This window comes from Desmodus rotundus, chromosome 7 (genome assembly GCF_022682495.2).
Source record: "Desmodus rotundus isolate HL8 chromosome 7, HLdesRot8A.1, whole genome shotgun sequence".
In the NCBI taxonomy this organism is placed as follows: Eukaryota; Metazoa; Chordata; class Mammalia; order Chiroptera; family Phyllostomidae; genus Desmodus; species Desmodus rotundus.
This window is the reverse complement of record NC_071393.1, coordinates 76282917-76301093: the sequence shown is the minus strand read 5'-3', so window position 1 is coordinate 76301093 and position 18177 is coordinate 76282917. Positions and strand designations below refer to the sequence as shown.

Genomic DNA, 18177 nt, shown 5'->3' with positions numbered 1-18177 from the left:
GGCTTGGTGATGATGAACTCCTTTAACTTATCTGGGAAGCACTTTATCTGCCCTTTTATTCTAAATGATAGCTTTGCTGGATAGAGTAATCTTGGATTTAGGTCCTTGTCTTTCATGACTTGAAATACTTCTTGCCAGCCCCTTCTTGCCTGTAAGGTTTCTTTCGAGAAATCAACTGATGGTCTTATGGGAAGTCCTTTGTACTTAACTGTCTCCTTTCCTCTTGCTGCTTTTAAGATTCTCTCCTTATCTTTAATCTTGGGTAACTTAATTATGACGTGTCTTGGTGTGTCTGGCTTTTTGTCATATCTGCAAATTGATATATGTTAGACCTTTTTGTTCTGTCCTCCATGCCTCTTAAGTTCACTCTCAGATTTTCTAACTCTTTATGTCTCTGTGTTGCATTCTAGATAATTTCTTTAGATCTGTCTTCCATTTCATCAGTTCTTTTTTCTGCTCTTCGATCAGCTTGTCCACCTGTCCATTGAGTTTTTAATTTTTATAATTATATTATTTATTTCTGGATTTTTTTGGGGGGTGGTCTCTTTCCAAATCTAATTGGTCTTTTTATTTTTTTGGATAAAATGTGGTTCCTTTTTCAAGACATTTTTGTTTTAACATTCTTATTTCATATTCTGTATCTGTATCTCTGAAATTTTTGAGTATCTAGTTCTGTTATTATAGTTTGCCTTGTCATTAACTTATGATAGCATACTTTATAATGTGTTTTATAATTTCACATAATGAGCTTATATTTGCTGGGCCTCATAGAAGTTCTGAATTTAAGAGTGCTTTCGTCTTGAGAGGATTTTCATTTGCATCTATCATCAGAATCACACAGAAAGTACTTCATTCCTGGGATTGGTTTCCTAGACCACAAAAGTGGTGTAAATTTAAACACCAAATCTGAGTGAGGGGCAGGCCTGCAGTAACAAATTCTCAGGGCAGAGTCTTTTTTAACCACTCTTTTTATTCCTTGATAGTGGTTCACTTCTACAGAAAAATATTGCAGTATAATATAGATACCAAAAGTTGTACTACAGGTAGCCCTTTGAGGGTCTACCTATATTGTTGGGGGGGGGGAGTTGCTCAGTTACAACTTTTGTCTTGTGTAAGCTCAGTGCTTTATATCTGTCCCCTTCCCGACTGATAAAACTCTGGTTGATAAAGACTATGACAGATAGCTCTAAAGCAGCCAAACCTAAGCTTTAGCATCAGCTGGCTTTGTTTGTTTCCAGCTTTCTCTTAATTTTGGCTCTTACTATTTCCCTTACTTCTTTTTTTTTAATTGTTGTAAAAATGCATAATATTAAACTTACCATCTTAACCATTTTAAGTGTGTAATATGTAGTGTTAATTATATTCACATTTTTATGCAACAGGTTTCTAGAACTTTTTCACTTTGCAGCAGTATAACTCTGTATGAACTAAACACTAATTTCCTGTCTCCCTTCCCTCAGCCCTTAGCAGCTACCTTCTCTTAGTTGTTATTGAATTCATTTATTAAATAATAGGTTGTTAATTATATTTCCAGCATTTCCGGGTTTGGGGGTATTCTTTGTATTAGAAAGTTCTTTAGTATATCTGTTCTGCCATGCACAATGCTATATAGCTATGTAGATATATAGTTATCAGATAATTTGTGGGAAATATGTTTAAATTTGTAGGCCTTATTATAGGACAAAACATGATGGTTAGGCCGTAGGCATTGTAATAAATGCACAAGGAGTGATAATACAACGTGATTGAATCTTGTTTTGCTTATGAAGGAAATGGGAAGACATGATGACCTGTGGTCCTTATTCTACATGTTGGTGGAGTTTGTGGTTGGTCAGCTGCCATGGAGAAAAATAAAGGACAAGGTAATTTTGGAAATGGGAAAGTCAGTTTGGGGTAGGGGAAGGAATAAAAATTTCTCTTTGTTACATACTTTTGTTGAAAGTATATTTACACGTAAGAATTAAAATTTACAAGCATTTTAACTATATCACACCAAATATATATATATATTTTTTCTCTCTATAAGCTGTTAGGGGTGTAATTAGTTTTTATTACTTTTTCTGTATATACAGAGAATAGATACTAATTTTAGTACAGTTATTACTTCTGATTTGATTTCTAGTCCTCTTAGTTTTTATTTTAACTAGTTTATTTTCTCTTTCTTTTTTATAAATCAATGAAAGTCTTAATTTCATTTGTCACATTATATTGTTTGATTTGAAAACTGTAAACACCTGTGTTGATAATGAACCGTAGACCAGATTTAAGATCATCTTTTTCTTTGGGGGACCTATCGATTCACTGATGCAGAACTCTGTTATTCTTTGACTCTGCATTACAGCCCCTCTCTTCCACCCTACCCCCCAACTTTAAAGCAGTGTGCATTAAGCTATTAGTATGAACTCTGTTTTTGCCTTATACTTAATTATCCATGATCTCATTCCCCAGTACATACCCTTGGGACCGTTACTGAGAGGCTCTTAATGTGTAGCTGCCAGAAGAAATTGATTTTGGTTCCATTTCCCTTTTCTTCCCAGGAGCAAGTAGGCTCTATTAAGGAGAGGTATGACCACAGGCTTATGTTGAAACATCTCCCTCCAGAATTTAGCATCTTTTTGGACCACATCTCCTCTTTGGATTATTTTACAAAACCAGACTATCAGGTAATCATCTTTGTGAGTTCTGTGGGCTAATTAGTCTCTCTTTCATCACTTATTGTAGCTTTTGAGGGTGTTATGAATGACTATGGGAGGTCTTTAGAATAATACTATTTTAATACATTCTGAGGAACGTGGTGAAATTAACTGATGATGACAGTGTCTTTGTGTGTGTTTCCTTCCTTCTGGATAAACATACTTCGTTAGGGTTTTAGATTTGTTCATCATGTAGCAGATTTTATTGTTCTTGCTGTGATTCATTTTACTGTTCCTGCTGGTATAGAACTGCTGGTAGTTCAAATTATGTAAATCCTGTAGCTAACGTTGATGAGAAGGAAACGTTCAACTAGGTAATGTATCTGCCGAGGGCTTGAGGGCTGCATATCGTATATTAATATGCTGTGGGACAACAGTCAGTGAAGATTGTTGGCTTCGTTTTGTCTGTCGTCAGTGAATCATTTCCTGAGAGCATCAGTTAATGAGGCCATATAAGAGTTGTCTAGGTTTACCACAAATTGCATTCCTGGTCCAGCCAGCTATATTTCAGAAGATTCTATTGTATTGGACTCGGGGGAAACTTGGTCAGAGCTTAATGCAAAATACTTGTTACCACTGAAAACTTAAGTGAAGCCACATATAGATTAATAATAATAATAATAATAATATACCAGTATATCATTTTTATCTACAAAGGACAACACATAGACAGACTTTATTGCCTGTTAATGGAAGTTTTATATTCTAAAGTGTCGGTGTTGCCTACTCAGAATACTAAGACTACCCATAGCACAGTGACCTATTTGCATATAGTAACTATTTCTGTGTGAAATTGCAGCTTTTGTATAAGATATAAACAAGATATAAAGCAGAGAGGCAACATACAACCTTGGGTCCTTAGAGATCTCGGTGGTTAGCTTGTCTCCTTTCCTATATGGCTATTTGTGTTATAAACTATATATAGTCTAATAAATGGAGAAAACACATTGTATATGAGTCGTTTTGGAATATGTTCTTACATTTACATTTTATATGTGTTTTCTGAAATGCAGAGAATTCACATGACTTGCAATAAAATAATGAAATTATACCTGTAAGACTAGATTTTGGAAGAACTGGAAAATGTTTCAACTTTCCCATCTTGGGTGTTGATAATTTTTTTATCGACAAAGTTAGCAGTTTAAAAGTTTAACATAGCAAAAATTTTTTTCACATTCTCCACTTAGTTATGTCTGTAATCTTAAGAATATTATCATATTCACCAGCTAACCTTGAAACCTCAACCTATAATTAATTTAGTTTAAATTAACACATTATTGTTCTCAAGTTTTTCATTTGTATATTCTCTCAGAGCCTGAGAGAATATATAAACATTGTCCTTTGTATTATTATGTACTAACATAACAAAGTACAGTGATACCTCGGTGCTCATCGTTCTAGAACTTGCAACGAGTGCCAAAACCAACAAATACCAAGCAAGAGACGAGTGGTGAAGCATTTTCTCTTGCAGGGTGGCGTCGTGACTCATACAAGTTCTAGGAAGTGCAATGAGTCTCGAGCAAGTGCCAAGTGCTGAAACATTTTTTCTCGTCAAAATGCAACAAGTATAGGGTTGGATGAGTTCTGAATACGGCGAGTACTGAGGTATGACTGTGTAGTGATTTTCCTGTTTTTGGAGGAGAGAAAGAAGGCATAACACTTTCTTTGTTTCACAGATTCTATAAATAATATTCCTTGCTCTTTGATCTTTCATAAGCAGTGAATGGGAGCAGGGCCAGGTCGACGGGAGAAGGATAATTGGAAAAAAGATGTTGGTGTGACTGTGTTCTGATGCCTATCATCAGTTTGATATCAGGTTCCAAAAAGAGCTGAGTTTTGTAGCTTCTGTCTCTTGCTTTCCTTACAGAGGCCCGCTTTGGTCTTCATTTTGAGTAAAATTACTCTACTTTGAATCTGACTGCTCTTATGAATGGAATTCATTTCTGAATTTGAATTTAATTGCTGTTTTTTCAAAATTTTAAATTCCTCATTGGACAACCACTGTAGTTAAAAACAACGACAACACACATCCTCCAGCAACAAGCAGAAAACATACCAATATTTAGTTTGAGTGCTTCCCTAGCTACATCAAAGGGCAAATCATATTTCTCCAACTTTGCATATTCTGAGCCAAGACCAAAGTGAATATATTTTATAATCAAAATGTTTAATGATGGTGTTTTATAAAGTCACTTTTATTTGAATGTATTTTATAAATCTGTTTAAAATCATAGTTTCTTGCTAGAGAAATGATCTTAAGTTGTGTATGGTCAATACCTCATCCAGTAGCCCGCTGCTGCTCACTGACAGCAGATGTAGAGCTAGAGACAAGAGCTGTTTTGCTCTCTACTAGGAATCCTTTATGCGTGTCTCAATTAGAACGAGGTTGACATTTGCTTTTGGAAAATGTTGTGGTGTTTTGGGAAATTATATCCAACAAACTTATCAATAAATACAGGGTGGGTCAAAACTAGGTTTACAGTTGTTTGTATGGAAAATAATACAATAATTAATGGATAATATTACAAGAATAAACTATTTCACATACAACTGTAAACCTAGTTTTGCCCCACCCTGTACTATTATATGCTATGTACTATAAATACTATTTTCTGTCTGTTAAACTAAAGGTGACAATATTAGAATTATAATCAAGATTAAAGAAGGTATCTTCTTATACATGTGGCTTTTATTATTAGAACATGAAAGAGCATAGCAAATGTAAGAGACAAAAGGGGGCTAGGCCATGAATCTCCTGAGGTAGTAGCTGCATAGTTCTCTGCACGCGCACACACACACACACACACAGGAGTACATATAAAACTGGTAACATTTAATAAGCTCTATGGATTGTACCAATATCATTTTCCTGGTTTTGATATTGTACTCTACTTATTTAAGAGTTACCATTGGTGCTACCTGGGTGAAGGGGACTTTTCTATAAAGTTCTTTACACTTTCCTATGAATCTTTAATTACAATTGACCCTTGAACAACATGAGTTTGAACTCTCAGGTTCACTTATAAGTGGTTAGGAATCAGCATATGCGAAGGGCCGACTTAAATTACACATGTATTTTCGCGGGGTAGTCAGTGCCTCTAACCCTGTGTTGTTGAAGGGCTTACTGTATTTCAAATTAAAAGTGAAAAAAGTGATAAGCCAACAATTTCAGAAATGTAGATAATGATTGTGAAAGTATGGCTACCATAAAATGTAAATAAATCCTTTTAAAGTGTTTTTTTAATATATTTATTGATTATGCTATTACAGTTGTCCCATTTCCCCCCCGACTCCACTCCATCCTGCCCACCCCCTCCCTCCCACATTCCCCCCTATAGTTCATGTCCATGGGTCATACTTATAAGTTCTTTGGCTTCTACATTTCCTACACTATTCTTACCCTCCACCTGTCTATTTTCCACCTATCATTTATGCTACCTATTCGCTGTACCTTTCCCCCCCTATCCCCCTCCCACTCCCCTGTTGATAACCCAAGACATCTTTAAATGTTCCAACATCCGAATTATAGGGGTGCCAGAAGGAGAAGAGGAAAAACAAAAAACTGAAAACTTACTTGAACAAATAATGAAGAACTTCCCCAGTCTGGCAAAGGAAATAGACTTCCAGGAAGTCCAGGAAGCTCAGAGAGTCCCAAAGAAGCTGAACCCAAGGAGGAACACACCAAGGCACATCATAATTACATTACCCAAGATTAAGCAGAAGGAGAGAATCTTAGAAGCAGCAAGAGAAAAGAACACAGTTACCTACAAAGGAGTTCCCATAAGACTTTTAAGGTGTTTTAAGAAAGAAAAACATCTCTGAGGTCTGCCTAGGAAAATCTTTATCAACCATAACATCCACCACAGGACTCCACCTGTAGGTGTCGCTGTTAGTGGAAAACTAATACAGCAGCATCACATTGGATAAAGAAGAGCCCCTGGTGCCTTTACACATTATTGTCACACACAGCAATGTCACAGTAATAAAACCTGGGCAGACCTAGGATAATAATACTATTATCCCTGTCTTATGGAGACCTAGTAGCCTGGGAAAACTAGTGGTGCTAGAAGTGATAATCTGAACCCATTTCTGACTTACTCAAAAAGGCCCAAGCTCTTTCCAGTTTACCATCTGCTTTCCTTGGAGTGGTGCCCACAAATACAATAGGCACTGTAAGGTAAATACTAACATGACTGGTTGAAAATACAGTGAAAGAACTAAAAAATTATATGAAGAATTATCTGAAATTATTGTTAATTATTAGGGTCAAATCTGACATAACACAAAAATATTTTTTAATATATTTTATTGATTATGCTATTCCAGTTTTCTCATTTTTCCCCTCTTTATTCCACTCCGCCCTGTACCCCCTCCCTCCCACCGGCATTCCTACCTTAGTTCATGTCCATGGGTCGCACATATATGTTCTTTGTCTTCTCCATTTCCCATACTGTTTTTAACCTCTGCCTGTCTATTTTGTACCTACCATTTATGCTTCTTATTCCCCGTACCTTTTCCCCCATTCTTCCTCCTATCCTTTCCCAATGATAACCCTCCATGTGATCTCCATTTCTGTGAATCTGTTCTGTTCTCGTTGTTTGCTTAGTTCAATTTCATTTTTGTTTTTTTAGGTTTGGTAGTTGATAGATGTGAATTTGTTGCCATTTTACTGTTCATATTTTTGATCTTCTTTTTCTTAGAAAAGTCCCTTTAACATTTCATATAATAAGGGCTTTGGTGATGATGAACTCCTTTACCTTGACCTTATCTGGGAAGCACTTTATCTGCGCTTTTATTCTAAATGATAGCTTTGCTGGATAGAGTAATCTTGGATGTAGGTCCTTGCCTTTTATGACTTCAAATACTTCTTTCTAGCCCTTTCTTGCCTGTAAGGTCTTTTTTGAGAAATCAGCTGACAGTCTTATGGGAACTCCTTTGTAGGTAACTGTCTCCTTTTCTTTCGCTGCTTCTAAGATTCTCTCCTTCTGCTTAATCTTGGGTAATGTAATTATGATGTGCCTTGGTGTGTTCCTCTTTAGGTCCAGCTTCTTTGGGACTCTCTGAGCTTCCTGGACTTCCTGGAAGTCTATTTCCTTTGCCAGATTGGGGAAGTTCTCCTTCATTATTTGTTCAAATCAGTTTTCAGTTTCTTGCTCTTCCTCTTATCCTTCTGGTACCCCTATAATTTGGATGTTGGAACATTTAAAGATGTCCTGGAGGTTCCTAAGCTGCTCCTCATTTTTCCGAATTCTTGTTTCTTCATTCTTTTCTGGTTGGCTGTTTCTTTCTCCCTTCTGGTCCACACCGTTGATTTGAGTCCCAGTTTCCTTCGCATCACTATTGGTTCCCTGTACATTTTCCTTTGTTTCTCTTAGCATAGCCTTCATTTTTTCATTTAATTTGCAACGAAATTCAACCAATTCTGTGAGCTTCCTGATAACCAGTGTTTTGAACTGTGCATCTGATAGGCTGGCTATCTCTTCATTGTGTAGTTGTATTTTTGGGAGAGCTCTGACCTGTTCTTTCATTTGGGCCCCCCCCCTTTTTTTTTGGTCTCGGAGCACCTGTAACATAATAAGGGGTAGAGCCTTAGGTATTTGTCAGGGCAGGACAACCCACGTTACTGTGTTGGGGTGCTGTATGTGGGGGAGGGGTCTGAGAAGGAACAATGCTGCTTGCTCAGCTCTTTGCTGGCTTTCAGTCACTTCCTCTGCTACCAACAAGCAAATTGTGTCCTTCTGGTGCTGATTCCTGCGTGGGGTGGGTTTGTGTACATTCTAGGACCTTGTGGGTCTCTCTGACAAACTCTCCCATGAGGCTGGGAGTTTCTCCCACCACAGTAATCCCCATAGAGTTTTTCAGTCAGAGGTTTTGAGGCTTAATTTCCCTGCACAGGAACCCTGGGTTGCACAGTCTGTCCCGCTCCCCAGTTGTTCCTCCCGGTTCATTTGCACACAAATGTGGGACTGCCTGGTCCTCCAGCTGCTGCCTTAGCACGAGTCCTCTCCACTAGGCTGCCCTTCTCTGCCCCTCCTACCAGTCTGGATGAATGTTTCTTCCTTAACTTCCTTGGTTGTTGAATTTCCATACAGTTCAATTTTCTGGCAGTTCTAGTTGTTTTTTGTTTTTAAATTTGTTGTTGTCCTTCTTTTGGTTGTGCGAGGAGGCAAAGTGTATGTACCTATGCCTCCATCTTGGCAGGATCCAAAAACCCCATGAAAATATCTTTACTGGAGTGTTCAGATTATGTTAAGCATTGTTTAGCAAGTTAAGACTAATGAAACCCAAACATATACACACCACTGGTGAGCCTGAAACTATAATGTATATATCAAGCAGTTCACACACTACCACAAAATTGCTAAAATCAGAGGATATGATAGAGAGGAAATCCACAGCCAACCCCTCTTGCTTTGGGGGACTGGCTTTTTGTAAAGCAAATAACAGTTTGAGTAAGAGACTAAAAAAGAGAAGCTCCTATAAAATACAAGATCGGGGATGGTTGTTTTCTAAAGGTGCCATTTAAGCCCAGCCCAAAAAGTGAGACTGTATTGGCCACATGAAGAGCAAAAATAAGAGGAAGAATGCTATAAGCAAAAAGAAGAATAATATGTATAAGCTCTGATTCAACAAAGGAATGAAAAGAAGACAAGTGACCAAGACATAGTAACTGAGGGGAGAGAGTGGTTTGTGATAAAATTGGAAAGAAAGGCTGAGAATAGATGATGCAGGGCCTTGTAGTCCTGGTTAAGGAATTGAATTTTATTCTGTGTAGCAGGAAGCCTTGGAAGTCTAACAAACACAGAGCATTGTGATCCAATTTGTGTTTTAAGAGGATTATTTTTGCAGTTATGTGCATTCAAATGAGGCAGAAGAGAAATAGAGACTCTTTAGGGGAGATACTGAGAAAGGCTGACCTCTGCCTTGGAAAGAAAGAGCTATAAAAGAAAATGTTAACATTACAGAGATTTATTTTGGGGTCACAAAGCAGTGTAGTTACTGGGCAGTTCTCTCCTAGGCAACTCTCAAATAGTAACTTGGACATCCAGGCTCCATTCATATTTTGACATTGCTGTCTATAATACATAGCCTTTACAGTCATCAGGAAGGGGAAAAGAGGGTGTGGATGATTGCTTAGGGGTCTCCTGACCAAGCATATACCCCTGTGGCTAGAACCCATTGACACTGGCCCAATTCTAAATCCAAGGGGGCTGGGAGATAAAGGCTTCCCTTGAGGGCAGGAACAATGATAATCTTGACTTGGATATAAGCAGGAGAGATGGAGAAAGGTGGATGAATTCTTGCTCTATCCCCCTATAATTTTCTCCTTTCATTTCCCATTGTACTTAATGTGATTCAGCTGTATTGGACCCTAGATACAGTCAAGTGGGACTACCAGTGCTTCTCCCATTATTCCCTGCCTGGAATGCCTACATTTCATAAACTGGCTTGTCTCATGAAATGGAAAGCCTTGAGCCATGGCCTTACACATTTATTTCAGTTTCCTCAAGAAATTAGCACAGTACTGTAGGCATTTAATAAAAGTTTGTCAAATTGAATTCAATCTGCTTAATTTGATTGTTGCTTCTATTGAATGCCGACTCTTTGAACATAAGACTCTGTTTGTTCACTTTTACATCCTAGCACCCAGGACAGTAGGCATTCAGTGCACGTCTGAACCAATGAATGGGTATTTGATATAACTATAGAACGAGTAGAGTCACAGAACCTCCTTGTTTACTTGACTCACTTGAATTCAGCTGTATATGCAGGAAATAGAAAAATTTTAGCGTGTCTGTGTTTTTGCCTGGCTTTTGGCTCAGTTAGCCATGCCCTAGGATGAGGATGATGGTGATCCTGCTATTTCCTTGATCTTTTTCTCATTGACAGCAGCCCAGTCATCTAGATCAGGCTGCATTGAGCGTGATTCTAATATTTAAAAGAATAGTAATTTCGGGGGGTCTAATAGAACCCCTGAATGCAACCAGCTTACTTCATTCACATTCATTTCAAGACAGAGAAGTCTAGGACTTCCGGCCAAGAGGGAGGTGTAGGTAGACACACTGTGCCTCCTGCACAACCAAAAGGAGGACAACAACAATTTAAAAACAAAAAACAACCAGAACTGACAGAAAATCGAACTGTATGGAAGTCTGACAACCAAGGAGATAAAGAAGAAACATTCATCCAGACCAGTAGGAGGGGTGGAGACGGGCAGCTGGGGTGGAGAGGACTCGCAACGAGGTGGTGGATTGTGGAGCAGGGTGGGCAAAGCTGCAGCTGGCTGGCCAGGCAGTAGCTGGGGGGCCAGGTGACAGACCATGCAACCCAGAGTTCCAGCATGGGGAAATAAAGCCTCAAACCACTAATTGAAAACACCTGTGGGGGTTGAGGCGGCAGCAGGAGAAACTCCCAGCCTCACAGGAGAGTTCGTTGGAGAGAACCACAGGGGCCTAGAATGCACACAAACCCACCCACTCGGGAAGCAGCACCAGAAGGACCCAATTTGATTGTGGATGGCAGAGGGAGTGACTGAAATCCGGCAGAGAGTGGAGCAAGCGCCATTGCTCCCTCTCGGCCCCTCCCTCACATATAGCGTCACAGTGTTACCCCACCCTGGTGAGCACCTAAGGCTCCGCCCCTTTGTGTAACAGGCACTCCAACACACACAAAAAATGGCCCAAATGAAAGAACAGATCAAAGCTCCAGAAATAACACAACTAAGCAACAAAGAGATAGCCAACCTATCAGATGCACAGTTCAAAACACTGGTAATCAGGAAGCTCACAGAATTGGTTGAATTTCATTTCAAATTAGATGAAAAAATGAAGGCTATGCTAAGAGAAACAAAGGAAAATGTACAGGGAACCAAGAGTGATGCGAAGGAAACTGGGACTCAAATCAATGGTGTGGACCAGAAGGAAGAAAGAAACATCCAACCAGAACAGAATGAAGAAACAAGAATTCGGAAAAATGAGGAGCAGCCTAGGAACCTCCAGGACATCTTTAAATGTTCCAACATCCGAATTATAGGGCTGCCAGAAGGACAAGAGGAAGAGCAAGAAATTGAAAACTGATTTGAACAAATAATGAAGGAGAACTTCCCCAATCTGGCAAAGGAAATAGACTTCCAGGAAGTCCAGGAAGCTCAGAGAGTCCCAAAGAAGCTGGACCTAAAGAGGAACACACCAAGGCACATCATAATTACATTACCCAAGATGAAGCAGAAGGAGAGAATCTTAGAAGCAGCGAAAGAAAAGGAGACAGTTACCTACAAAGGAGTTCCCATAAGACTGTCAGCTGATTTATCAAAAGAGACCAATGGTTAAAAAAAAATACCTACCCTACAATGTTGTTGCTGAGATTTTAATAATTGTGGGAATGCTTTGTAAATTGTAAAACATTATGTAAACATAAATAGTATTACATGTACCTCAATAACACTACATTTGCTTATAATTATCTCACTTTTCTTCATTCTTGTGTTCTACTCAACATTATTTCTGTGTTAATAGAACTTCTTTCTATTTTCTTTATGCTGCTTTGTCCAATTAAGGCCTAAAGGGGTTGCTTACCTTTTCAATTGACCTAACTAGGAGGCATAGAGAAGCTTATTACAATGCAGTTTACTGTGTGGGCTGGCAGTACATTAAAGAGAAGACATTGGTGTCAGGCAGCAATGCTGCCTCACATTGCCTCAGGTCCTCTGGAGCCGCTGGCCAGGGGCACTCCTGAGTTCTTCTCTGTATCTTTATACAGGTGGTGAAAACAGCTAAAACCTTGGGTTTCTTGAACTCATTCTCTTTATTTAATCTAATTTTCTGGTTCTGTTCTCCAAACTGTGGGTGCAGTTCAATTTTTTTCTCCTCTACCACTGCTGCCAAAAAGCCCTGGCATAGGATAGAAATCTAGAACATGTTAATTTTTTTTCCTCTAATGCATCTACTTACCACTGAAGTGAGTCAGTTTCTTTTGCAGTAACTAATCTATCTTTGAATCAGCCAAGCCAGCATTGTGATTGCACTTTGCTGGTAAGTGTTTTATTGATCCATTAATTTACCATTTATTAACTGAGAATTCGTGTATCAGGATTCCTAGTGAATCCTCAGTATCACACTACAAATAATTCTTGTTTTTGCAAAGACTGAACTTAGTCTTCATTCTCTTTGAAAGGACAACTGGGATTTGATGGGGAAATAAATATCATAAAGCTATTGATTGCTTTTTTGCTAAGGATTAGAGAAGGGAGGGGTGGTGCTTCCCTAAGACATTACGTCTGTGTCAGATGACTGATTGCTATAAAGAATAAGGATATTTCATGTGGCGGGAGCTAGAACCAAGCATTTCTGTGGGGAACACATGCTTATGTATACAACTATTTTATTTAATTGTATTTTTGATGGTTAGATTATTTATAATTATTAAAAGTAATAGGCATTATAAAAATTTGGAAATTACACAAAAGTAGAAAATCCAAATTATTAAAATCTCATCACCCAGACATATGTACCTGATTTTTATGTGCTGCTTTTGTGTGTGTCTTTGAATAATTTGCATTAGAAAAGTCATTTTATTGTGGACTACTTCTTATTCATGAATACAAGTAGAAGGGAAATTGACACAGATAATCCACAACAGTAGCTAAATAAAAAATAGTATTGCATTGTTACCTGTCCAGGCCTTCCTCAGGTTTTCCCTCCTCTTTTGTCCATTTCCCCTCAAAAGTCGTCTTCCTCAACCTCCTCCCCTTTTAGGCTTTCATTCAAGGAAGATTCACCTTCCTCATAGTATTATGCTTCTGTAGTTTCTCACACTAGTTCACCAGTCTCTCCTATTTCAGCAAAATATGAGCGTGTTTCTCAAGAGATCTGGTTACATACAGTCTTCAAGTGTCAGCCACAAATTCAAAATTTCTGTGCATTCTCCGGATTTATCTTAAAGATTCATATAAATTTTGCTTTTTAACTTTGTGTTTATTGTGTTATAAAATATATTAAATGTCTTACATCTGAGTAAAATTCTTCAGGAAGCTGTGCCACATTTATCAGGTGACTTTAAACCCTCTCTGGCATATGGCTGCATCCCCTGGGAGTACCTGTTGCCCTCATTTGAGAAACCTGAATTCTTGAGATGAGTTTGTATTTCTAAGAATATATTATTAAATAAAGAAGTAAGTGAGTTAGGTGTATACTAGATTCCCAGTGATTCTTAGTGGAAAGACGTGGGACTTGCCTTCCTAGAGGGGAAGTGTCAGAATCATCTGGAAAGTTTTGTCAGATTTTGTTCCGCTACCTTTTCAGTTTGAGACTTACTAAAGTCTCAATTGAGACTTTGTTTCTCAATTACTGGGGTGAAAAAAAGATGAGGAACACAAGTTTTTTATATATATAGAATTTATAAGGTGACTAATTTATGTTGTTCCCTAATCTATTTGAGTAATTGAATGGGAGGGTTTTTGTTGTTGTTGTTTTATTATTTATTTTAGCCAAAGGTAATATAATGAATTCAGCTCCCTCCCCCGCCACTCCCCAAAGAGTCCTTGACTTGTCCTGTTTCTGTATGTCAAAGATTAGGATTTAGAGCCACCCTGGTCCTGAATTAGAAAATTATTTTGCTACATTAGAAATGCTTCTTCTTTTTTTTTTTTTTTTTACTTTTATTGTTGACACTATTACAGATGTCGCCATTCTCCCCAACCCCTTTGCCCATCTCTACCCACCTCCCAACCCCTCTTCCTTCTGGCCATCACCACACTGTTGTCTGTGGGTTATGCATATATACTCTTTGACTAATCCCTTCACCTTCTTTCATCTAGTTTATTTTGTTCATTAAATTCCACATGTAAGTGAGATCGTATGGCATTTGTCTTTCTCTGACTGGTTTATTTCACCTAGCATAATAATTTCCAGGTCCATCCATGCTGTTGCAAAAGGTAAGATTTCCTTCTTCTTTTTTTTAATGGCTGAGTAGTATTCCATTGTGTAAACATACCACAGCTTTTTCATCCACTCCTCTACTGATGGGCACTTGGGCTGTTCCCACATTTTGGCTATTGTAAATAATGCTGCTATGAACATAGGGGTACATACAGTCTTTCAAATTGGCGTTTTGAGATTCTTAGGATATATTCTCAAAAGTGGCATGGTGGGTAAAAAGGCAGTTCCATTTTTAATTTTTTGAGCAAACTCCATACTATTTTCCACAGCACCAACCTGCATTCCCATCAGCAGTGCACTAGGGTTCCCTTTTCTCCACATCCTGAACACACATGTTGTTTGTTGATTTATTGATGATAGGCATTCTGACTGGTGTGAGGTGCTATCTCATGGTGGTTTTGATTTGCATTTCTCTAATGATTAGTGACATTGAGCATCTTTTCATATCTTTTGGTCATGTGTATGTCCTCTTTGAAGAAGTATGTATTCAGGTCTTTTGCCATTTTTTAAATGGATTGTTTGTCTTTCTAATGTTGTTTTATAAGTTCTTTATATATTTTGGAAAGTAACCCTTTATCAGATGTATCATTGGCGAATATATTCTCCCATACAGTATATTCTTTTTTGATTTTGTTGACGGTTTCTTTTGCCATGCAGAAGCTTTTTAGTTTGATGTAGTCCCATTTGTTTTTTTCCCTTTGTTTTCCTTGCTCTAGGAGACATATCGGCAAAAATACTGCTACGGAAGATATCTGAGATTTTACTGCCTATGTTTTCTTCTAGGATTGTTATGGTTTTGCAACTTAAGGGTTTTTTTTATCCATTTTGAGGTTATTCTTGTGTGTGGTGTAAGTTGGTGGTCTAGTGTCATTTTTTTTTTTTTTTACATGTACCTGTCCACTTTTCCCAATACCATTTATTGAAGAGACTGTCTTTACTCCATTGTAAGCTCTTGCCTCCTTTGTTAAATATTAATTGACCATATAGGCGTGGGTTGATTTCTGGGCTGTCTTTTCCATTGATCTATATGCCTGTTCTTATGCCAGTACCAGGGTGTTTTGATTACAATGGCCTTGTAGTATAGTTTGATATCAGGTATTGTGATCCCTCCTGCTTTGTTCTTTCTCAAGATTGCTGAGACTGTTTGGGGTCTTTTTTGGTTCCGTATACATGTTTGGAATATTGATTCTAGATCTGTGAAATATGCCATTGGTATTTTAATAGGAATTGCATTGAATCTATAGATTGCTTTGGGTAGTATGCACATTTTAATGATGTTAATTCTTTCAGTCCATGAACATGGTGTATACTTCCACTTACTTGTATCTTCCTCAAGTTCTTCTTCAGTGTCCTGTAGTTTTCTGAGTACAGGTCTTTTACCTCCTTGGTTAAATTTATTCCCAGGTACTTTATTTTTTTGTTGTTGCAGTAGTAAATGGGATTGTTTCTGTAGTTTCTCTTTCTGATAGTTTATTGTTGGTGTATATAAATTCCACTGATTTCTGAGTATTAATTTTGTACCCTGCTATTAATATTTTGCCAAATTTGTTTATTAGATCTAGTAGCTCTTTGGTGGAATCTTTAAGGTTTTTTATGTACAATGTCATGTCATCTGCGGATAATGACAGTTTTACTTCCTCCTTTCCAATTTTGATGCCTTTTATTTCTTGTCTGATTGCTGTGGCTAGGACTTTCAGAAATGCTTTGCTATTTAAAGTATCTGCAGAGCCGTATCTAATATGACCATTTAGTGCCTTAGTGCTTTTAGCTTTCCTTCTTTTTCTTTTGTTCTGTGCATTCTATCCTGCTTCCTGCTGGTCTTTAGTATCACCATCTTAGTGAGAGACTGAGGCCCATTGGCATATACTACATTCTTATTTGAGGCCCAATGGCATAAACTATATTTTCTAAGACATATAATACTATGACAAGTATAAGAAAATAATTCCATGATAAAAGGACATCTGGCATACCCCTGGCTGGTGTGACTAAATGGATTGAGTGCTGGCCTGTCAACCACAGGGTCATCGGTTCTATTCCCAGTCAGGGCACATGCCTGGGTTGCAGGCCAGGTCCCCAGTAAGGGGGCGCATGAGAGGCAACCACATGTTGATGTTTCTCTCACTCTCTTTCTCCCTCCCTTCTCCTCTCTAAAAATAAATAAATAAAATATTTTAAAAAATAAAATAAAAGGACATCTGGCATAAAAACTGTTTAGGGTTGTCCCTATTACAGCCAAGTTCATGCAGAGCATTTAGCAGAAGTGGGCTAAGTACTCACACAGCAGTGCAGCTGTTGACTCATGTGTAGGAACTCCACTTTTAGGAAGCATACATCTCGCTCTTTGAGAACCTGTGAGAACCTCGATTTCCAGAGTCGGGAGGGAGGTCAAAGATCTGCCACTCAATTCCTATATCCTGAATCTCAATCTGTCTTCCTCCTCCTTTGTGTTTTCTACACCCTCTACCTCTGATAATTTGGGGAAGTCTAAGCTATAACATAGATAAATTAACAACAGTGCCCTGGCTGGTGTGGCTCAGTGAACTGAGTGTTGGCCTGTGAACCAAAAGATCACTGGTTTGATTTACAGTCAGGGCACATGCCTGGGTTGCGGGCCAGATCTCCAGTTGGGGGCACGTGAGAGGCAACTGATCAATGTATTTGTTGCACATCGATGTTTCTCTCTCCCTTTCTCCCTTCCCCTCTCTCTCTTTCTCCCTTCCCCTCTCTCTAAAACTAAAAAAATTATTTAAAAAATTAACAACAAAAATATGACCAAAATAAAAATAGTCAGGTTTTACAACTATATCTTTTCTAGTTCCTTTTATCTTTTTAGTTTCCTTTTGTACATTTATTTTTTTTTCTTTGGGACTAAATTAAAGGTAGGGTTATATGAAACTTTCAGTAAGTATTATTAGAAATAAACGTTTATTTTTGAAATGTTTTTAGAGTAACTAAGGGTTCTGTGCCAACAATTCCAACATGGGTTGTTTTGTTTTTCCATACCACCAAGCAGTTCTCTGATATCACCTGCGTAACCTACAATTCAAATCAATTCTAACACTGTCCACCCAGAGATAGATAATATCAGATAACACAGGTTAAGGACTCAGCCCTATAAGACTGTCCTCCACTTCAGATGCCAGTTGCAAATTCTGGTTGTCACCTGGTCTTCTGATTGGCTATAAGTCTGAGGTTCCCACAACTCCCTCCTTGGGTTCAATTAATTTTCTGAAACAGTTCTAGGACTCAGGAAACCAATTTTATCACTAGATTACTGGTTTATTACAAAGGGTATAGCTTGGGAACACCAGATGGACAGGATGCATAAGGAAAGGGTGCAGAGCTTCCATGCCCTCTCTAAGGGCACCACTCTGTCAGCACTACCACATGTTTACCAACCCAGAAGCTTTCAGAACCCTGTCGTTTTGGAGTTTAGTAGAGGCTTTAGTACATAGGCATGATGATTATATCATTGACCATTGGCGATTGATTCAACCTCCAGCCCTCTCTTTCCTTCTCTGGAGGCCAGAGAGGTGAGACTGAAG

At 38.2% G+C, this 18177-nt stretch overlaps 1 protein-coding gene across 5 annotated transcripts in view; it reads left to right on the top strand.

The window, feature by feature from the left end:
* Positions 1 to 18177, top strand: part of TTBK2 (tau tubulin kinase 2) — a 137315-nt gene that overhangs the window by 93702 nt on the left and 25436 nt on the right. For all 5 annotated transcript variants that reach the window (XM_045201300.3, XM_053927760.2, XM_053927762.2 and 2 more), the window contains 2 exons: positions 1770 to 1862; positions 2538 to 2663. In XM_045201300.3, coding sequence (XP_045057235.2) covers positions 1770 to 1862; positions 2538 to 2663 — 219 coding nt within the window. The remainder of the gene's footprint in view (positions 1 to 1769; positions 1863 to 2537; positions 2664 to 18177) is intronic.